Here is an 18,267-nt window from a genome sequence, read left to right on the forward strand (position 1 = left end):
ACTTTTGATGCCCAGATCCATTGCATGCAGCAATTTATCCACTACAAAAAAATATTAATGTCACACAGTCAGCGCTATTTCGCACTATGCTGAAATGGGCACAGTGCAAGGCACCTGGCCCCCAGGGTTGCAAGCGAGATCAGGGCCTCTGTGTGGTCTGTGGGTCAATTCATTGAAAAATCGTAGATTGATACAAATTCCCCTAATTAAATTACAACCTCGCTAGTTTTCTCCAATTTGGAACGTTCCACTTGGAATGATCATGCAACCTAATTCACTAGAACAAAAAGTGGATTGCAGATTATCAAGGAAGTCAGAGGCACATCAGAGAAATTGTGGGAAGATTGAGGATCATTTGGAGTCGGAGTGAGCTGACAGTTCACATCGCCGAAGATCACACGTTCTCAGCAAAAGAGTGGCGTGTGTCGGCGGAGGATCTAATCTTTTTCATTAGCCGCGAAAGCATAGATCCTGTAGTTTCTCCACCTCATCTCCGCACGGCCAATCATCACACCCAATGATGCTCCATTTCGGCATGGCTAATGCATTTCCAGTTAGTTTTCAGCCCCCCGTCCGACTTCGGTGCTTGTGTACTATAATGGAAACGATCCCCTAGGCCCGCCCACGATCCAAATTGACTTAATGCTTGTGATTCCCAAGTGGTCTTGTCCCATGTGCGGTGTATAGCAACTATGGGTGTTCGCCCTCTCATTCGCAGGGCCCGGGTGGTCTTCCGCCGCTTGTCGGTTGATGACAATGATGATATTTCCCTCAACCAACATTCGGACATCCCTGATTCCAAAGTCCGCCCTACTCAGAGCTACACCAGTTCCGCAGCGTGCGGCGAAGTACCAGATGGGAGTGCCCAACATGGTGTCCAAGATGTGGAAGCTGTCACTATGGCTTGGTCGAAGAAGACTTTGATCATTGTTTTCATTAAGTATGTTTGTTCTGTTTCCTGTCGCGTGTGCATTTTCCCCTTCTGTTGTGGCAGGTACTGACATCAACTCCTGTACAGTATCTGGTTCTTGTACTTCGCAAGTGCGTTTCAATCGACGGTGACAGCAACTCTCAATCCCTACGTGACAAGTTCTTTCCAGAAACACTCGCTGTCGGCAGTTCCTACCGCGCTAGGCGATGCGTTTGCCGCTGCCACTTATCTACCCGCGGCCAAGATGATGGATGTGTGGGGACGTGCTGAAGCCTTTCTTCTGATGGTCATCTGTGCAACTATTGGACTGGTACTCATGGCAACGTGCCATTCCTTTGAAATATACTGTGCCGCCAATGTGAGTTGAATGACACCAGCAATCCCACTCTTTTCCCTTGCGGATGCTGATTGCTACAGGTTTTCTATTACGCTGGCTTCTACGGAATGGAATACGCAATTGACGTTGTCACCGCTGATGTTTCGACTCTGAGAAATCGAGCTTTTGCCTACGCCTTCACCTCATCGCCGTATATTATCACTGCGTTTGCGGGACCGAAGGTCGCGGAGCAATTCTACTATAAAATCTCATGGAGGTGGGGCTTTGGCTGCTGGGCAATTGTTTTACCGGTGTTCGCAACCCCTCTCTATGCCATCCTGAAATGGAATCTTCACAAAGCGGAAGAAGAAGGGTACCGTATCAAGAGGCCAAGCGGTCGCACAATATGGGAAAGCGTCTGTCATTGGACTATTGAATTTGACGGTACGTCACATCTCCTCCGTCAGGACATAACAGCATACTCATCGGGTGACTAGTGGTGGGAGTCTTCGTTTTCACAGCAGGCCTCGTGCTATTCGAGCTCCCCTTCGACATTGCCGACTACGCCCCCGATGGCTGGGCTTCAGCTTACATTATCGCTATGCTTGTTGTTGGATTCTGCACCCTATTTTTCTTTGCAATCTGGGAACGCTGGCTGGCTCCGGTTCCCCTTTTCGAGTGGCGGCTCCTCACAAATCGCACAATCATCGGCGCAGTATTATTGGATGCGACTTACCAGCTTTCGAATTACTGCTGGAGTTATTACTTCACATCCTGGCTACAGGTCAACAATGATCTCAGCATCACCACTTCAAATTACATCGTCAATATTTTTGACATGGTTTCTGGTGTGCTTCTGCTTCTCACTGGTTGGCTAATCCGCAGAGTCGGCCGTTTCAAGTGGACCCTCTACATCGCTGTCCCACTCTACATTCTTGCTCAAGGCTTGATGATTTACTTCCGTCGACCAAACATGAACGTCGGCTACCAGGTCATGTGCCAGATTTTCCTCGCAATCAGTGGGTCGACATTTATTCTCGTTGAGCAACTCGCCATTTTGGCAGCTGTCGATCATCAGCATGTGGCTACCGCTCTCGCGCTATTGAACGTTGTCGGCACTATCGGTGACAGTGCGGGTCTGACCATCAGTACCGTCATCTGGCAGAACACCTACCTGAAGGCCTTGGTAAGGTACCTTCCCGAATCGGCAATGCCAGATTTGAACAAAATTTATGAAGACCTCGTCACACAGCGGAGTTATCCGGTTGGAAGCCCTGTCAGGGAGGCTATTCAAAATGCCTATGCCTATTCCGAACTGAGACTCCTCTCGGTTGGCTGTGGTATTATTGTTTTAGCAATTCCTTGGACGATGCTTATGAGAGACATCGACTTGAGGAAGAAGCCTCAGGTTCCGGGCACCGTTCTCTAGTAATGGGATGGGAAAATGGGAGCATTGGGATGGAGGCCTTCGCGTTTGAATACACATAGAACCTGAAATCAACGTTCGACCTTCCAAATATGGATACAGTAGCTGCCTTGTCCCATTTAGCAATGTCACTATTGAATCGTCGTGAAAAGCTCGCAGGGTTCCAAGGTTTGGTCCGCGTGTCTCGTCCCAAAGTGGCATTGTGGGGCTATTCCGGGAAAAACTCTCTCAGCATCAACCAATCAGAGCACATAATCGCATTAACTCTCGGATCAGATAACTGAGAGTTTCGAATCTGGGTGCGTACCAAGGGACAAAGTGGGGGCCACGGCACAAGCGGCTAAGCGAAATCCGAGGATCGGCCAGGCAATCCCAGGCCCGACCTGGACCTCGACCTGCTGATCGTGAGAGTGAGTCAAACCCGAGGTCGGACAATGCCGATTTTTGTTCCGCTGTTAACGCGTAGGGCTTTTATCAATCTGAAGTGGGGTGCACAGCTTCATTAGAACCGTGGTCCTAACGCAACGGATCTCCACTATCCACGCGAATACATCACATTTGCCGTGGTCCTAGCTCCAACGCTTCTTCCGCCCAAGCTGTTACGTATGAGGTCAGTTCCGAGACATTGCCGCGCCAATGCTCTGTATAACCCATGGGGTTCCCATCTAATACCTCTGACAGATACACACAACACGGAAACGCCTCTTGTCCTTTACAGAACAATGGCTCAAGAAGATACGATAGAACGGATAGATTCCGGGTCTCACGACACTACGGACGGAATGGCCGATAATCCCAACAAAAACGCGGAAATGATCAAAGCAGCAACATTACCAACATTAGTCGAAAATCTCACGCGCCATGACAAGCTCGATGCTTCCTTCAACCGAACCTTCCTTGTCACCTATAGCTACTTCACCTCGGGTTCCGAGCTTCTCGGACTTCTCGTCGATCGTTTCGACAACGCCCCACCTCCCACCACAAATCCTGTCGAGATTGAGCAATGGTCGACTCAAACACGACCGCTCATCCGTTTGCGCGTGATAAATATATTGAAGCAATGGCTCGAACACTTTTGGGATGAGCCGAAGGGCGGCGACACGGACCAGCTTCTCCGAGAGATGCAATCATTCGTGGAGCGCGTCACCTCAACCACCGATACCCCAGCACAACAACTCGATTCCATAATTCAACGCCGCCTCACCGGTAGCGCGTACACCAAAAGATCACACCCGTCCATCTCCAACCCACCAAAACCAATCCTACCCAAAAAGCTGGACAAGCTACAGTTCATGAAAATCGACCCCAAAGAGATTGCGCGCCAACTGACGATAATGGAAGCGCAAATGTTTAACAGGGTCCAGCGCACAGAATTGCTCAAAAAGAATTGGCAGAAAAAGGCAACACCAGAATGCGCACCCAACGTGAGGTCGTTGATTCGACATTCCAACCAACTCTCAAATTGGGTTTGCGCCACCCTACTTGCAGAACCAGATTTGAAAAAGCGTGCTCAGGTGGTAGATCATTTAGTCAATGTGGCCAGCGTAAATATAAACCTCTCCCTCGTATTGCTGCATGCTAATTTTTTTAATAGAACTGTCATCAACTTCAAAATTACTCGGCGGTGATATCTATTCTGTCGGGGCTGGAAAGTGCACCCATATACCGACTGGCGAGAACGTGGGCTATGGTCACAGAACGTAGTTGCAACATGCTCAGACCATTACAGGCGATGATCGTCAGCGCGCAAAATTATCAGGCATATCGTGAGGCTCTGCGTGTTGCTGTGCCACCGTGTATACCCTTTCTCGGTTAGTATGAAATCCACTCTTCCATGTAAACCAGCTAACACATTTTGCAGGCCTTTTCTTGAAAGATCTTACATTTATCGAGGATGGCAATCCTGCTCTTACAACGGAAGGGTTGGTCAACTTCCACAAGTACACAATGCTAGCAACGACGGTACATGACGTCCAGCGATGGAAAGAAGCTCCGTACTGCTTACAGCCTGTGCCAGAGTTGCAAGACTATTTTTCAAATCAGCTACACTCGGCTGTTGAGCTGCATGAGATGTGGGATAAAAGTTGTGAGTTGGAGCCGAAGGGTCGTGGGCTTGGGAACAGACCGAGGGATCTGTATACACCTACAGGAGGAATGTCAGCTTCTATGGTTGTGGCTTGCATGGTTCTGGATGATTGATTTACGCAAAATATGTATGAATGGGTTATGTGTGCATGATTGATGTATTTATTAGATCTCAAAATAAAGCTCGGGATGAATTCTTTTCTGGATTAGTACCTACAGATAGATCGGTCGACGAGAGGCACATGAGCCAACATTGGAACCTCGGAAGCTTCCAAGGTTTTCCAAGGTTATGCTCGGACTCCGTGTTCTAGGTAGAAGGAAGTTGATCTCTGCTAGATGCTCTGACTATCAATACGGTCCTGCAAAAGATGGCTTACCCCAATCAAGCGGAAGATCCAGACAATCGCCATGGAATCCCCCCTTCGCAGTGAAGATCATAAATTGATCAAGGAAAATCCTAGGTTTCTGGATCTGCTCAAGCCACCAAAACGCAAGGATCTCTGCCTGGATCATAATCTCCTGTGGGGTTAACACTGTCCGCTGTACCGGTCAAGAGATGCATCGCTTCCCTTGACCATGAAGCGCACGATGACCGATTTCAATATTGCGAAGTCCAGTCTTTTTCTCAATGCTGATTGTTTTGTAGACACGATGCATGATCTGCTCGTCTGTTTGGGTGCCTTCTAGAATGTGGTCAGGGAGCGTAACAGTGACCCACCAGTAGGCTTCTTCGTCGCTGGGATCAGTGATGTGATTACCTCTGTGATCTTGGAAGACACTCGCTTGTCGCTTGCAAGGGGGAAGGCTAGCCATGAGTTCGAACGTATTAGGCATTTTGTTAGTTTTGAAGACATCTTCGTCTTGCATGGCTGGCCGGGCTTATATAGTGAGGATCCATGGAAGTTTTTTCACTATGAATATGGACAATGAAATGCCAGACGTGTTGATCACTCTCCGTTCATTTCCTTTGTCCGGGATTTGTCGCGGTAGATTCCGGGGTATTTTTCATTGCACTGCAATGGCATTGTTTGCTTGAAAGTGTCGCTTCTTTCATTTTGTACACACAAAATCTCAGTGGGCTTTCTCGTGGAAGAGTGGATACACCACAAGTGCTGCACATTGAATTTGTATCATTTTTCGGAAAGCAGGAAGAAATGCCACCCTTAGATTGATATTTGGAGATTTATAATGACTTCCATTAGTCTGGAGAGCATGATGCAATCGTGGAAGATAGCAGATCCAGGCAAGTGTATTTGTGGGAGTGATTTATCAGTCTCGCTTCTCCATGAAAGGCAAACAAGCTTCATAAACCGCTCTAAACCCAGGATACGCGACACACCTTTCAAAGGTTCCCTCATCAACCATCTTCGCTGATTGAAGGCTTCCTGCGATGAAAAAGTCGGTCCCACTGGGTTGCTCACCAAGCACAAACGGCCCTTCCGGATTCGCTCGAATCAACTCATCGATCACCAGCATTCCTCTCTCAACACTCTCCCATACCCTTTCTTCTGAATCGCCAGACAGTAGGTCCTCGAGAGCGTGCCCGAGAGCGGCTTCGCGCCCCCGTCGGAAGTACTCCTGCGCGCGCGGCGAGAGGATGTTTACCTCGCGGGGCATTACCGAGGTGCGGAATGCGGGACCCACGGCACCACGCGCTTGCGACTCAATTTGTTGACCGAGTGGGGATACCAATGGGACTGGGCGAGAGGGATAAATTAGTTCGAGGAATTGGGCGATTGGCACGGAGTCCATCAAGTAGGTGTCGGTTGGGATGTGGTGGATGGCGGGCACTGTGTATTTGCCGCTTTGTGGTGGGGTCAGACCACTGTGATTGTTAGACTTGAGAATCAGTTTCCGCTGCAAATTCAGCAGACTTACAGCTTTTGAAGGGTTGGTTCGATGTCTGGGAACTCGAGGAAGATTGTTCGGTATGGAATCTGCTTGTAGTTTAACATGAGGCGGATGCGCCAGACTGCTGGGGAAAAGCAGAGGCCCTTGGTGCAAGCCAAGTCGTATAATGTGATTTCAGATGCCATCATTCGTATACAGAGCTCTTCAAATTTGGACTGAAGCTGAGAGGTGAAGTTGAATGTTAAGAGCTGGGGTTGGTGGGAGAGGAGCAACGGGATCAGCTAAAAATAGCACCCGCCAAAGTAGCGGATGCCGTCGTTGATATCAACCACTTCACGCATTATGTCGTATAAACCTACTACCTTGACTACCTTGACCTACTTTGCTCTACTGGTTCAAAACAAAACAATTTGCATTCCAACGCGATATCGAACTAGTAGAAAACTATTAAATCAAGGGCCTTGTGTACCAAACAGATACTCAATATCCATGTCAAGCCTCCCTTGGAAGACCGCGTTCTGATAGACCGCTGAAACCTTTTCAGCCTCCTCCCAAAACTCGATCTCAGTCTTGCATTTCTTCAATGGAAATGACACGATTCGTGTTCCTTCTCCGCCTGGATTCTCGAGAGTCAATTTGGCTCGCTGGGATTGGATCGAACAACATACAAAGGCCATGATCTGCAAGCTGTTGCTTTTTGCCATGCCCTCGGGAACAACAACGGATACCCACTTGGGGTAACCTTCTTTCTCGAATCGTGATGTCTTCTTTGCCATTTGAGTAACGAAACCTGGGATGAGGAGCGAGGCGTACTCGTACTCAACCATTTTCTAACCTTAAAGGTTCTAATGTTTTCTGTCTGATAATCTGATGATGTGATGATAAGCTGTGTGAAACTTCGATATACTCTGGAACGGTGGGATGAGGAGGACTCTTATATAGACTGAAGATTTGTTGAAGACGCGTCGCTGGAGACAAAGAGCTTTGTGGTAACAATGCCACATGTCTCTTGGGTCTAGGCCCGTGTCTTAGTTCGAGTCTTTGGGAAAACCAAGGTATTGTCTTTCTATGTATTCCTCGAGGCCTTAGTAATGAGAGAGTGCTCTCTTTGGAGTTCATGTTGAGGACTGATCTCTCTCCTGTCCTGGCCCCCGCCCCTCGTTCGATATGTGCAAGGATGTCAATCTCCATCCTGTCAGGCTCTGCTGCAATTTTGGTCCCTTAGGATGCATCTCCAGTATCACCAGGCGATGTGAAAGCTCCACCTGCGTTTTGGAAACATACCTTGGGACGGCATCAGAAAGGTAACAGTATCATTGCCACTCGACAGTCGAGTCAACGCATGAAGCGAATGACCAATTTCTCTCAATGAGTACATGTCCTTTGTATCCTTGCATCCTTTGTCACTATCCATAGATCTTCATGGAATCGCACAGATTGATTCTCTGCTCCTGAAGAAACATACAGTTTCGAACAAAGGCATTGTAGTAGTTGCCCCTTTGATCGAAATTCAACATCCCATATCACGCCCGCTGCTGTCAGGTATAAATGCACTTGCTTCGCTTCGAGTCTGCTCAACACCATCACAAACTCCAACTACAGTTTGAACAAGCCACACCTCACAACAACCTTGGAAACATCACAAATATCACACCTTGACTCGATTGAGATTGACTCACATCAATCACATTACCAAGCTCAGAACAATTCACCAGTAAGTCTTGTTTATGCCATCCACTAACTACACTCTCCTTGAGCTCCTCCCTTCTCCATTCATCTGGCTTCTATTCGGTATTTGGCTCAGCTCGGTAACTCTAGTAGTTGCTCGTCTGACTGTACGAGTAGGTCAAGCGGTTATCATCTATCACTTCCTCAGAGCCGTTTACTGCTTAAGCTACCAGGAAGACAAGTTCTTCGCAGCCTTCGGACAGCTCCTCTCCCTTAGATTCAACCTCAAGAGCATCTTCTTCCTCTGCGCCTTCATCTTTACCATCCACCAATCCATCAAGGAGATCATCTTTCTCTTTCACGAAAAGAATCTCCACACTCCACACATCACTCTCTCGTGCGCTTGCGACGACTGCCACGAGACTCGAATCCAGTCATATCTCACACACTTAGAGATCTGTACGTCCTAATTTATCTTTCCCCGCTCACATTCAGTTTTTATTTGACAAGATGATGTCCAACAAGCTAATCACTTTGAATAAGAACAACTTCCGCGGTAAGCGAACCAACATCTTCTCCAGCGCAAGCAGTTCCACTTCTGGTTCTTCGGCTCAATCCGATGTATCTTTCGAGACCTTTGTGAACTGCCACATGCGCCATCCATGGGGTGTGATCGACTACCACCTCTATTTGGGACATATAGAGGGCGGTCGCGATCTCGATACTCGCTTAGGCGAGTGCTATCTTTTGAAAAAGATGGATTCCGAAACATCAAAATGGACACTGAGATGAACTTCGATAACGTCCCTGACAAAGAGCACCCTATCATCGTGTTCCTGTGTCTGCCAGTTGCAAACGTGTTGACAAACTACAACAGTATGCTGGTTCTGGCGTGGGATTACGGAGCTCATAAGTTGCAAGGATATACCTTCCAAACCGATGAGCCGCTTGAAGACTATCAAGAACTTTGGAGTGTCTGGAGTAATGGAATGGGAGAGCTCGCGATCGAGGCCGAAGTCCAAACCTTCCTTGCCACGGTGAAGTCCGCTGTCCAATATGAGATCGAGATCCTGGATACTGGAGTCCTGTTTCACAATGGATTTTCATCACGAAGATTCCCCAGTGGGTTTGATGCAGTTGTTGTCGTTGAGTATCTGCAGTTCATTGCCGATTTCGCGCCCCTGTTATGTTCTAGCTCCGAGGAACCTTTGAAGGATTACGCCGCATGTGAACGAGATCTGCGCGAAGTCTTGATGAACGGATCTCGCGAGGCCTGGTTTGCCGCTCGCAAGCATCTCAGTGTTGGTGACTTCCGACAGAAGTCACTACGACAGACCCTAGCGATGAACTTCTTCTGGACGCAAGAGGCTCGGGATCCGGATCTTCTGGCAGAGATGGGACAAGTTCTTCTAGATCCCCACCTTTCAGATTCTATCGCTGAGGATCCTTTCCCTCCGGATCCCGTCACTGTGGGGCCCTTCGATACAGTTGACATCCCCCCAGTTGACTTCGTCCGGGCTCCTCATATTCCTCGTGCTCGAGCGTGGCACAACGCCAGTTGGGTTCCAAACATGATCCAAATGTCGGTTGCCTTTTTGTTCGCCATATGCTTCCTCACTGCCTTTGATATCTTGGTCAAACATCTCACAACACCTTCTCGGAGCACCACACATATGAGCCTGTTTGCATGGTGGCCCTTTGCATGGTGGCCATTTGGGGAAGCCCAGCCGCCGACCGGTGTATTTGGACACATTTCCAAGCACCTGAATACATTGGGACAATGGCCTTTGTATCAGTTACTCCAACGCTGTGGACTCTTCAATTTCCTGCCTTTCAGACCAGAGCCGCAGCAGATGCGCCGGTCCAAATGGTGGCTCTTGAAGCAGAACATACCACCAGCCTTCGGTTGGCTGCCTTGGAAAAAGAGCGCGGCCAAGCCCACTGTCCATGATTGGTTGCCATTTAAGGCAGAGACCCGGAATATGACTGCACGGCTGTTCAAGTGGCTGCCCGGTAAGCCAACCGCTCGAAGGTCTGGTATGTCTGGTAAATCCGGAGGGTGGCCGGTCGTCACGACACAATCCGTTCCCACGGGGCCATTTGGGGTGGATATCAAGCCTGCGAACTCTTTCAAGTCCAAGCTTTTCATGGGATAATGGAGTTTTCCAAGGTTCTAATTTACCGACTCCGTACGGAGTAGTCTCGCCCACCTGGGCATTTCTTATGTTTTTCTCACGGATTTCCTATTAATTGCTTAGGTATGAAATATCGATATATTACCTGATCTGTTGTTCCATGACTGCGTAGGATTCGAAAGTTGTGGCGCCAATCATAACGTGAAGTAGCACTAGCATCTGCGCGGAGTAGAATTTGCTCCACGTACTCCGTAGATCGCGGTCAACAAGATCAGCGGGTCATAGCAAACAAGAATGCCCAACAGTTCAAGCTTATGTGGCGCTGTATACTCCGTAGTGCATAGTCCAATGCGAGTGAAGTCAGGACAAGTCCGACCAAATGACGGTGTACCGCAGAAAGAACGGAACCCAACGAGGAAGGAGCGGCACAACAAGCCCAACCCCTCGATCGATCGAAGCTAGGCATGCACCGCCACAATGTCCAGCCAATCATACGTCGGCTGACAATAACTTATGTGGCGCTACGTGGCTTCACCGGGGCCTCTTGCATAATCCGCCCTCCCATTGGCCAATGACTCTCGCGGAAAGTCTTGGCGGCGTCATGTTGAATAAGAGCTGTGAGCAGGTAGCTGGTACTTCTTTTGCTGCCAAGACGGCGGACCACCGAAGGTACCGAATACTTTGATCTGCAGCTCTAATTTCGCTTCGTTCTGCTTTTCCTCTCAGCCCTGCAGCCCTATCGTTAAAGGCTGCCTAATTCCCATTCCCATCCCTCGCTCCCTCTCCTTAATGTGAGACTGTGACCCTGTCCGATTGAGTCTTTATAATCCCCCCCTGTGCGACAACAGTCGGCCCCTTTCACTTTTCCCCAATCCCGGAGATTTCCGTGAATCGTGCCAATTGCCCGCCATGGCTGAATACAGTGCGCAGCCCGCCAATGGTATGATCGTGGACCTAACCCCGAGTCGCGAGAGTCGCGCAAGCTGACCGAACCCTCTGGGATGACAGGGACCCTTCAAAATGGGGATAACGGACCAACCGCAAGCTCAGGTCGCTTTGAGCTCATCTCCGGCCCCCTGATCAACTTGAAGAACATGCACTACGAAGCCGCCACCGTCTGGCACGGTAGTGTCCTGATCGTCACAAAGCCAGGCCAGGAAGGACCCCAACTGCGCCTGCGCCAGCTCGGCTCCGTGGACGGACAGGGTGGTACCGCCCAACCCCAAACCGTCGAAGGTCTCAAGCTATACGAGGATCCCGAGAAGGCATTCTGGCGATTCTCGCTGGCTGTGCCGGTGGAGAGTTTCGAGGCGCGCTGGGAGTACGACATCCCCGGGCTTTGCAACGCGTCCGGAGATCAGGTCCAGGCACCCTGGGAATTCGTGGTTCCTGCCGAAGAACAGTCCATGCGCATCATGTTCCACTCGTGCAATGGCTTCTCTGTCGGTACGGACATGAACGCGTGGGTAGGCCCGAACCTATGGAACGATGTCATGCGCGTGCACGGCGAGAAGCCCTTCCACGTCATGGTTGGCGGCGGCGACCAAATTTACAACGACGGAATTCGTGTGGACGGACCACTCAAGCCCTGGACGGCAATTTCAAACCCTCACAAGAGGCGCAACCATGATTTCGATAATCAGATGCGCGCTGACTGCGACGAGTACTATTATGCCAACTACGTGCGCTGGTATAACACCGAGCCCTTCCGTACGGCAAACGGTCGCATTCCCCAGGTCAATATCTGGGATGACCATGATATCATCGATGGCTTCGGCTCATACACTGATCACTTCATGAAGTGCGCCGTGTTCCGTGGTATTGGCGGTGTTGCTTTCAAGTACTACTGCCTCTTCCAGCATCACATGGCCCCTCCCAAGTCCACTTTCACCACCGATTCCCCGCAGACTATGCACGCGGTCAATGGAACCTCGGGTGTTGACCCGCGTCAGGTGGAAAACACCTACGTTCTGGAAAACCAGGAAGAAGACGATAGCTGGATCATTGGTAAACGGCCAGGTCCATACGTCGAAGAGCGTAGTCGAAGCTTGTACATGCGCTTTGGAAAGCGTATTGCCTTCATGGGTCTGGACGCCCGCACAGAGCGTACCCGTCATCAAGTCAATTACAACGACACATACGACCTAATCTTTGAGCGCCTGCAGCGTGAAATCGCCAATGCAGAGGGTGACATCAAGCACCTTGTCGTGCTTCTCGGCGTTCCAATCGCGTACCCCCGTCTTGCCTGGCTCGAGAACATCCTCACATCCCCAGTCATTGCCCCGATCCGACTGCTGAACAAGCGCTTCGGTGTTGCCGGTGGACTTTTCAACGAGTTTGATGGCCAGGTCGATCTCCTCGATGATCTAGACGACCACTACACCGCGCGCCAACACAAGCGGGAGCGCAAAATGCTCGTTCAGCGTCTTCAAGAGCTCGCACGCAGCAACAGCATGCGTGTAACCATTCTCAGTGGTGACGTCCACCTCGCAGCCATCGGACGTTTCTACTCGAACCCGAAGCTCAACCTCGCTGGTGAAAACGACCACCGTTTCATCGTCAACGTCGTCAGCAGCGCCATCACCAACAAGCCCCCACCCAAGGCCGTCGCCAACCTCCTCGCCCGCCGTAACAAAATCCACCACCTAGACCGCGACTGCGACGAGACCCTGATGCCTATCTTCGACAAGCAGCCCGGTAACGAGGAGAAGAGTGCTGCGTGGAACAAGGTCACCATGCCATCGCGCAACTACGCAATCCTCACCGAGGTCACCGCTCCCAGCGCCACCGGCGCCGACGGGATCCTCGAGACCGAGAGCGCAAAGCTAGACAAGCTCCCCAAGGACGGACACGCCCCGTTGCACAAGGGCGAAGTCGGCGCTGGATCCAACCACCGTGCAGCTGATGGAATCGATACGCAGAGTGGTATGTACGGTGGCCTTGACGTGGCGATCCGGGTCGAGATCGATCCCCAGGATCGTAGCGCTAAAACAGAGGGGTATGGCTTTAGCATCCCGCCACTCATGGCTACTGAGGGGGCTCCGCGCAGTGGTCATCGGATGAGCTTCCATTCCCGCAGGTCGCATCAGAATCCGAGTCGTCCGTCTACGGCTCAGTAATGTGCCAATTTCTATTGAGACTCTTTACCGTTTATAATGTTTGATGTCTGAGAACATGGGTTTTTGTTTTTTGATACCTCGAATTATGTTTCGTTCTATGTGACTAGTTTTAATGAATATGTCGATTTCCATGTTGAACTGTAAGATCTTCTGTTCCAATCAAAATCTGCCGGATCGAATGTGGAGTCGACCCCTCGCAGGGAAGCGGTTGCTCTTTAGGGTTAGGTCTGGCGTCAAGGTTTACTATCTTTCTGCCGGACTACCTACATTCAGATCTACTGGGCTATTTATTTCAGTGCCACAGATTGGTGACATTGGAACGGCGCATTGATGATCATTTGCGTATACTGTGGACGATGCAGATTCCATAAAGCACGTAACGTATTCCGTAAACACAAAGAACCTTGGAGCAAAGAATTTGCAAGATAAGAGAAAAGAACTCCTTGCATCACCTCTGCATTCCGCTCCAGAACTGTCAATACGATCCTCGTCAGATTAGCCTTCCTCGGTCCTTGGTGGTTTCCTCGCCTATCAGCGCTATGCGTCCATTCCTATCGTATAACCTTACCTATCGCTACTGTAGAATGCGAAGCCACTCCCCTCTCAGCCGTAGTGAAGCCGGATTAATCATGTGGCTCCTGTGCAGAATGGCTATCATTCGCCGTACCTCCGCATTCGAGATGTTGTTCTTTTGTTCAATGACGTCTCGTGCATTTGTGCTACGGTTGAGCTCATGTCATATACTTGATCCTACGAGCAATCAAATTCTGTGACTCCAAATATAGTTGACTGAGTTCTTCCATTATTCTGCTCTATAATTTTATTGCTTCCACATAGTATTGGCATTGACAATGACCCAAACAGCGAAGAACGAAATGTCATTCAAGAAAACCACCACTCCAAGCCCCGATGTTGACCACGAGAAGGGCACGATATCCCCCCTTCCAGAGAATGTCGAGCTCAATCAACTCGGCTATACAGAAGAGCTATGCCGTAACCGCTCCGTTCTCACTCTCCTCTTCCAAACCCTCGCGATGGCCGCGATTCCCTTTGGAGAGGGCTCACCTCTCCTCTCAGCAATCTATGGCGGCGGCCAGCTCTCCATCTTTGTAGGCTGGATAGTCGTTTGCCTACTAGATCAGTGCATCGCTTTCTCGCTAGCCGAGCTGGCATCTCGTTATCCAACCTCCGCCGGGCCATATTACTGGACCTTCCAAATATGCCGCGGCAACAAAGCAACTATATCCTTCATCAACGCCTGGATCTGGCTGATAGGAAATTGGACAATAACCCTCAGCGTCAACTTCGGTCTCGCCTCCATGCTTTCAGCAACCATATCAAACTACGATTCCTCCTGGTCAGCAAATAGCTGGCAATTATTGTTAATCTTCTACGCCATCTGTTTAACCTCCCTTATAATCTGCATCTACGCCAACAACTACCTCCCCCAAGTCGACACTGCCTGCGCAGCCTGGACAGCCCTAACAATCCTAGTCATCCTCATCGCCGTCTCCATCAAATCAGAAACCCGCCATTCCCCATCCTACACCCTAACCCACTACGACACCTCCCTCGCAAACTGGGGCGGCTTCACCTTCTTCATCGGCCTCCTCCCAGCAGCCTTCACCTTCTCCGCAATAGGCATGATCTCCTCCATGGCCGAAGAATGCTCAAACCCAGCCATAAAAGTTCCCCGCGCCATCGCCCTCAGCGTCCCAGTAGGCGGAACAGCAGGCCTCTTCTTCATCATTCCCCTCTGCGCAACCCTCCCCCCTCTCACAGAAATCCTCACAGCCCCAGCCGGCCAGGCCCTTCCTTACATCCTCACCCGAGTAATGGGCCCAGCCGGCGGTCTAGCCCTAAGCGTCCTGGTCCTCATAATCGCCTTCTGCTGCTCAATCAGCATAACAGTTGCCGCATCACGATCCACGTGGGCCGTCGCGCGCGACGACGCAATCCCCCTCGCCCGTCTCTGGGCCCAGGTCTCCGCTCGCCACGGCGTACCTGTCTGGTCCTTGATCCTAGTAACCGGAATCCAGATGCTGCTCGGGTTAATTAATCTAGGGAGCTCGAGTGCGTTTACCGCATTTGTTTCTGTGGGTGTCATGGCGCTGGCGGCGGCTTATGCAATTCCTATCTTTTTGAGTTTATGGCATGGGAGGGAGGAGGTTAGTTCTGCGCCGTGGAATTGTGGGGGTTTAGTTGGGAGGGTTGTTAATGTGGTGGCGTTGGCTTGGATTGCGTTTGAATTGGTGCTTTTTAGTATGCCGACTGCGTTGCCGGTTACGGCGGTTTCGATGAATTATGCTTCGGTGGTTTTTGTGGGGTTTATGGCTATCTCGGCGGTTTGGTTTGCGGCTTATGCTAGGAAATGTAAGTTGATCTTGGTCTTGTTGGGTTTGATTGGGTTGAGCTAACGGTTCTTCTAGCTTACAAGGGACCCCCGGAGTCGGACGCTCTGACTTGAGGCTTCAATGAGTATCTGGGTGTGCAGTATTCGCGTTGTATTTATTTTTAGCGTTTATATCTGGATTTAATCTTGTCAAGCTCTTTCATTATGTGCTATTTTCACATCCATGGATCACTTTGGTCCTCGACCTGCTTGGGGCTTTCATGGGGGACTTTGGAACGTCGAATCGTACATCAAAGAAATAGCGAGGCTGGATTCTCAAAGACATGCAGACATGAAAGAAATCTGGAGAAAGAAAGGATGCTTGTGGATGAAACACAGCTTCAATCCATGGATTGGAATCCATTTTCATGAAAGAAACTACTTTGATCCAATCACCTTCCACTTTACAGACTCGAGTCTTTAGCTAAGCCAGTCATAAGAGACACCATCCCTCGCTCAATCCCCTTTTGTTTGTCAATTTTTTTCTTGGTCCAATATTCGCAATGGATCTCATTTGGGATCTTCTCTATTACAGCGCTATCGGCATTCCATCCGTCCTCTTTCTGGGGATCACCATAAGATGTCTAGACTTCATTTTGGAGACCACCATGGGATGGCTAGGGAGTTATGAAGACCCTAGCGAGATACCAAAAAGCAAAACCTACCAGTCGAATGAGAGATTGATATTCCCCGCTCAGTTTGGACGCAGGGGGTTCATGACAAGCGACACATCAGACGCATCGATCGAGGAGAACAGTCTTGCGCCCTATGGCGAGAAATACGCCGCCGTCACCCTCGGCGAGGCGATGCTGGGTCGGTGGCAGATTGTTGGAAAGCTCGGATGGGGAGAGACTGCTTCTGCTTGGCTGGCACGAGACGTATTGTAAGCTGCTCTTTGAGATGTCAGTATTTGGATCCAACTGCTAATAAACCAGATATGAGAAATACGCTGTCGCTAAAATGTATAAGCGCGAACAATCTGCCGAGATGGAACTTGTGGCGTTTGACAAGATTGAGAAGGGGAACCCTGACCATCTCGGTCGAAAGCAGCTGAGGCGGAGATTCGGCGCTCTAAATCATATTCGCGGGGAGGGCGAATGGCACGAGACTATCATCCAGGAGGCTCTTGGTAGCAGCTTGTCTGCGGAATTACTAGACTTGAAATATGACGGAGAAGTTCCTATGAAAGTCATCAAGTCTGTGGTGTATCAAGTCCTTCTGGCGCTGGATTATCTGCACACTGAATGCCATCTCATCCATGCAGGTAAGAATCTTCCTTGGTGTAGTAGGACTGTCTAACATCAAACAGGTATCCATGGAGAAAACGTATTTCTCGACCAACCTGACGACTCGGTCATTGATGAATTTGTGCGAGCTCAGCTGAGAGAGTCCCAATGGCAGGGAGGCGATCTGGGCGAGATTATTCCCCATTCGAAGCTACTCGGTGCAAGTCAAGACATCGATGGAATCAAGCTAGGAGGCTTGGGCCGGGCTATGGACGGAAACGTTAAACAAGAGGGTGATATTGGCGACGACTATTGGAAGCTGCGTGATGAATCTCGCACGCGTGTATATCAAGCACCTGAGCTGTATTACAAGGGCGGGTATAGTTATTCGGCGGATATCTGGAGTCTGGGATGCTGGGTAAGTCTCTTTCCTTCCGATGCATACAATGTCTTGTGTCTAATTTCGTAGACTTGGGAGTTGATGTACGGTCGGGTCTTGTTTGGCGACGACCGTGTCGGTGCTTTGGGATATCAATCGGTTGCTTGGACTATACATAAATTGTTAGGACCTCCACCTTACTTTCTGCGAGAGAGAATGCTCAAAAGTCGCCATTTCGACAAATGTGAGTGCTCCTGTGAGCTAGTATACTGAATTCTGGCTGACCTTTTCGCAGCGATGTTTGAGGGTGATGATGAATGGTGCGATCCACCTCTCTGGCCGGGTGATGTGGAGCCCCTTCTAGGCGAGTGTCGACTAGGAGATGATGAAAGCTGGGCGTTCTTTGATGTGATCAAAGACATGATTCAATGGCGGCCGGAAGATCGAAAGACAGCAAGGGAGATGCTCGTGCATCCTTGGTTTTCAGATCTCGATGTATTCTACACCCGCCAAGGATTGGATCCTGAGCTGCATCGGAAACCTAAGGTGAAGCCTGAGTCGGAGCCAGAGTCAAGGCCGAAATCGGAGCTTGAGTTGGAGCCTGAGCTAAGCCCCAAGCCGAGTCCCAAGTCGAAGCCTGAGCTGAAGCCCGAGTCAACTCCCGAGTCGAGCCCTGAGCTGGCTCCAGCGTGGAAGCCTCAGTTGAAGCCTGAGTCGAGTCCTTAGCTAAACGCTGAGT

The 18,267-nt window shown here is 50.0% G+C and overlaps 9 protein-coding genes across 9 annotated transcripts; 6 read left to right on the forward strand and 3 right to left on the reverse strand.

Moving 5' to 3' along the window:
- Nucleotides 1–692: 692 nt before the first annotated feature.
- On the forward strand, nucleotides 693–2,676 carry N7506_003614 (Major facilitator superfamily domain general substrate transporter; the record flags this gene model as incomplete). The annotated part of the gene is made up of 4 exons (XM_056952909.1): nucleotides 693–940; nucleotides 1,019–1,289; nucleotides 1,349–1,691; nucleotides 1,745–2,676. 4 exons carry the CDS (start codon nucleotides 693–695, stop codon nucleotides 2,674–2,676), a joined length of 1,794 nt encoding a protein of 597 aa, XP_056814601.1.
- Nucleotides 2,677–3,395: 719 nt separating this feature from the next.
- Nucleotides 3,396–4,872, forward strand: N7506_003615 (Ras-GEF domain-containing protein; the record flags this gene model as incomplete). Its single annotated transcript, XM_056952910.1, has 3 exons — nucleotides 3,396–4,217; nucleotides 4,268–4,484; nucleotides 4,535–4,872. The coding sequence occupies 3 exons, from the start codon at nucleotides 3,396–3,398 to the stop codon at nucleotides 4,870–4,872; spliced, it is 1,377 nt and encodes a 458-aa protein (XP_056814602.1).
- Nucleotides 4,873–5,106: 234 nt separating this feature from the next.
- On the reverse strand, nucleotides 5,107–5,625 carry N7506_003616 (uncharacterized protein; the record flags this gene model as incomplete). Its single annotated transcript, XM_056952911.1, has 2 exons — nucleotides 5,107–5,291; nucleotides 5,346–5,625. 2 exons carry the CDS (start codon nucleotides 5,623–5,625, stop codon nucleotides 5,107–5,109), a joined length of 465 nt encoding a protein of 154 aa, XP_056814603.1.
- Nucleotides 5,626–6,027: 402 nt separating this feature from the next.
- On the reverse strand, nucleotides 6,028–6,794 carry N7506_003617 (glutathione S-transferase family protein; the record flags this gene model as incomplete). The annotated part of the gene is made up of 2 exons (XM_056952912.1): nucleotides 6,028–6,583; nucleotides 6,637–6,794. 2 exons carry the CDS (start codon nucleotides 6,792–6,794, stop codon nucleotides 6,028–6,030), a joined length of 714 nt encoding a protein of 237 aa, XP_056814604.1.
- A 267-nt stretch (nucleotides 6,795–7,061) lies between these two features.
- N7506_003618 (uncharacterized protein) lies at nucleotides 7,062–7,436 on the reverse strand (the record flags this gene model as incomplete). The annotated part of the gene is made up of 2 exons (XM_056952913.1): nucleotides 7,062–7,253; nucleotides 7,278–7,436. 2 exons carry the CDS (start codon nucleotides 7,434–7,436, stop codon nucleotides 7,062–7,064), a joined length of 351 nt encoding a protein of 116 aa, XP_056814605.1.
- Nucleotides 7,437–9,053: 1,617 nt separating this feature from the next.
- On the forward strand, nucleotides 9,054–10,433 carry N7506_003619 (uncharacterized protein; the record flags this gene model as incomplete). The annotated part of the gene is made up of 1 exon (XM_056952914.1): nucleotides 9,054–10,433. The coding sequence occupies one exon, from the start codon at nucleotides 9,054–9,056 to the stop codon at nucleotides 10,431–10,433; it is 1,380 nt and encodes a 459-aa protein (XP_056814606.1).
- Nucleotides 10,434–11,321: 888 nt separating this feature from the next.
- Nucleotides 11,322–13,531, forward strand: N7506_003620 (uncharacterized protein; the record flags this gene model as incomplete). Its single annotated transcript, XM_056952915.1, has 2 exons — nucleotides 11,322–11,352; nucleotides 11,421–13,531. 2 exons carry the CDS (start codon nucleotides 11,322–11,324, stop codon nucleotides 13,529–13,531), a joined length of 2,142 nt encoding a protein of 713 aa, XP_056814607.1.
- An 851-nt stretch (nucleotides 13,532–14,382) lies between these two features.
- On the forward strand, nucleotides 14,383–15,998 carry N7506_003621 (putative amino acid permease; the record flags this gene model as incomplete). Its single annotated transcript, XM_056952916.1, has 2 exons — nucleotides 14,383–15,904; nucleotides 15,961–15,998. The coding sequence occupies 2 exons, from the start codon at nucleotides 14,383–14,385 to the stop codon at nucleotides 15,996–15,998; spliced, it is 1,560 nt and encodes a 519-aa protein (XP_056814608.1).
- Nucleotides 15,999–16,426: 428 nt separating this feature from the next.
- N7506_003622 (uncharacterized protein) lies at nucleotides 16,427–18,254 on the forward strand (the record flags this gene model as incomplete). The annotated part of the gene is made up of 5 exons (XM_056952917.1): nucleotides 16,427–16,806; nucleotides 16,859–17,187; nucleotides 17,233–17,567; nucleotides 17,619–17,772; nucleotides 17,824–18,254. 5 exons carry the CDS (start codon nucleotides 16,427–16,429, stop codon nucleotides 18,252–18,254), a joined length of 1,629 nt encoding a protein of 542 aa, XP_056814609.1.
- Nucleotides 18,255–18,267: the final 13 nt, after the last annotated feature.

Source organism: Penicillium brevicompactum (genome assembly GCF_028827555.1).
Source record: "Penicillium brevicompactum strain IBT 35665 chromosome Unknown utg000002l_segment0_segment0, whole genome shotgun sequence".
In the NCBI taxonomy this organism is placed as follows: Eukaryota; Fungi; Ascomycota; class Eurotiomycetes; order Eurotiales; family Aspergillaceae; genus Penicillium; species Penicillium brevicompactum.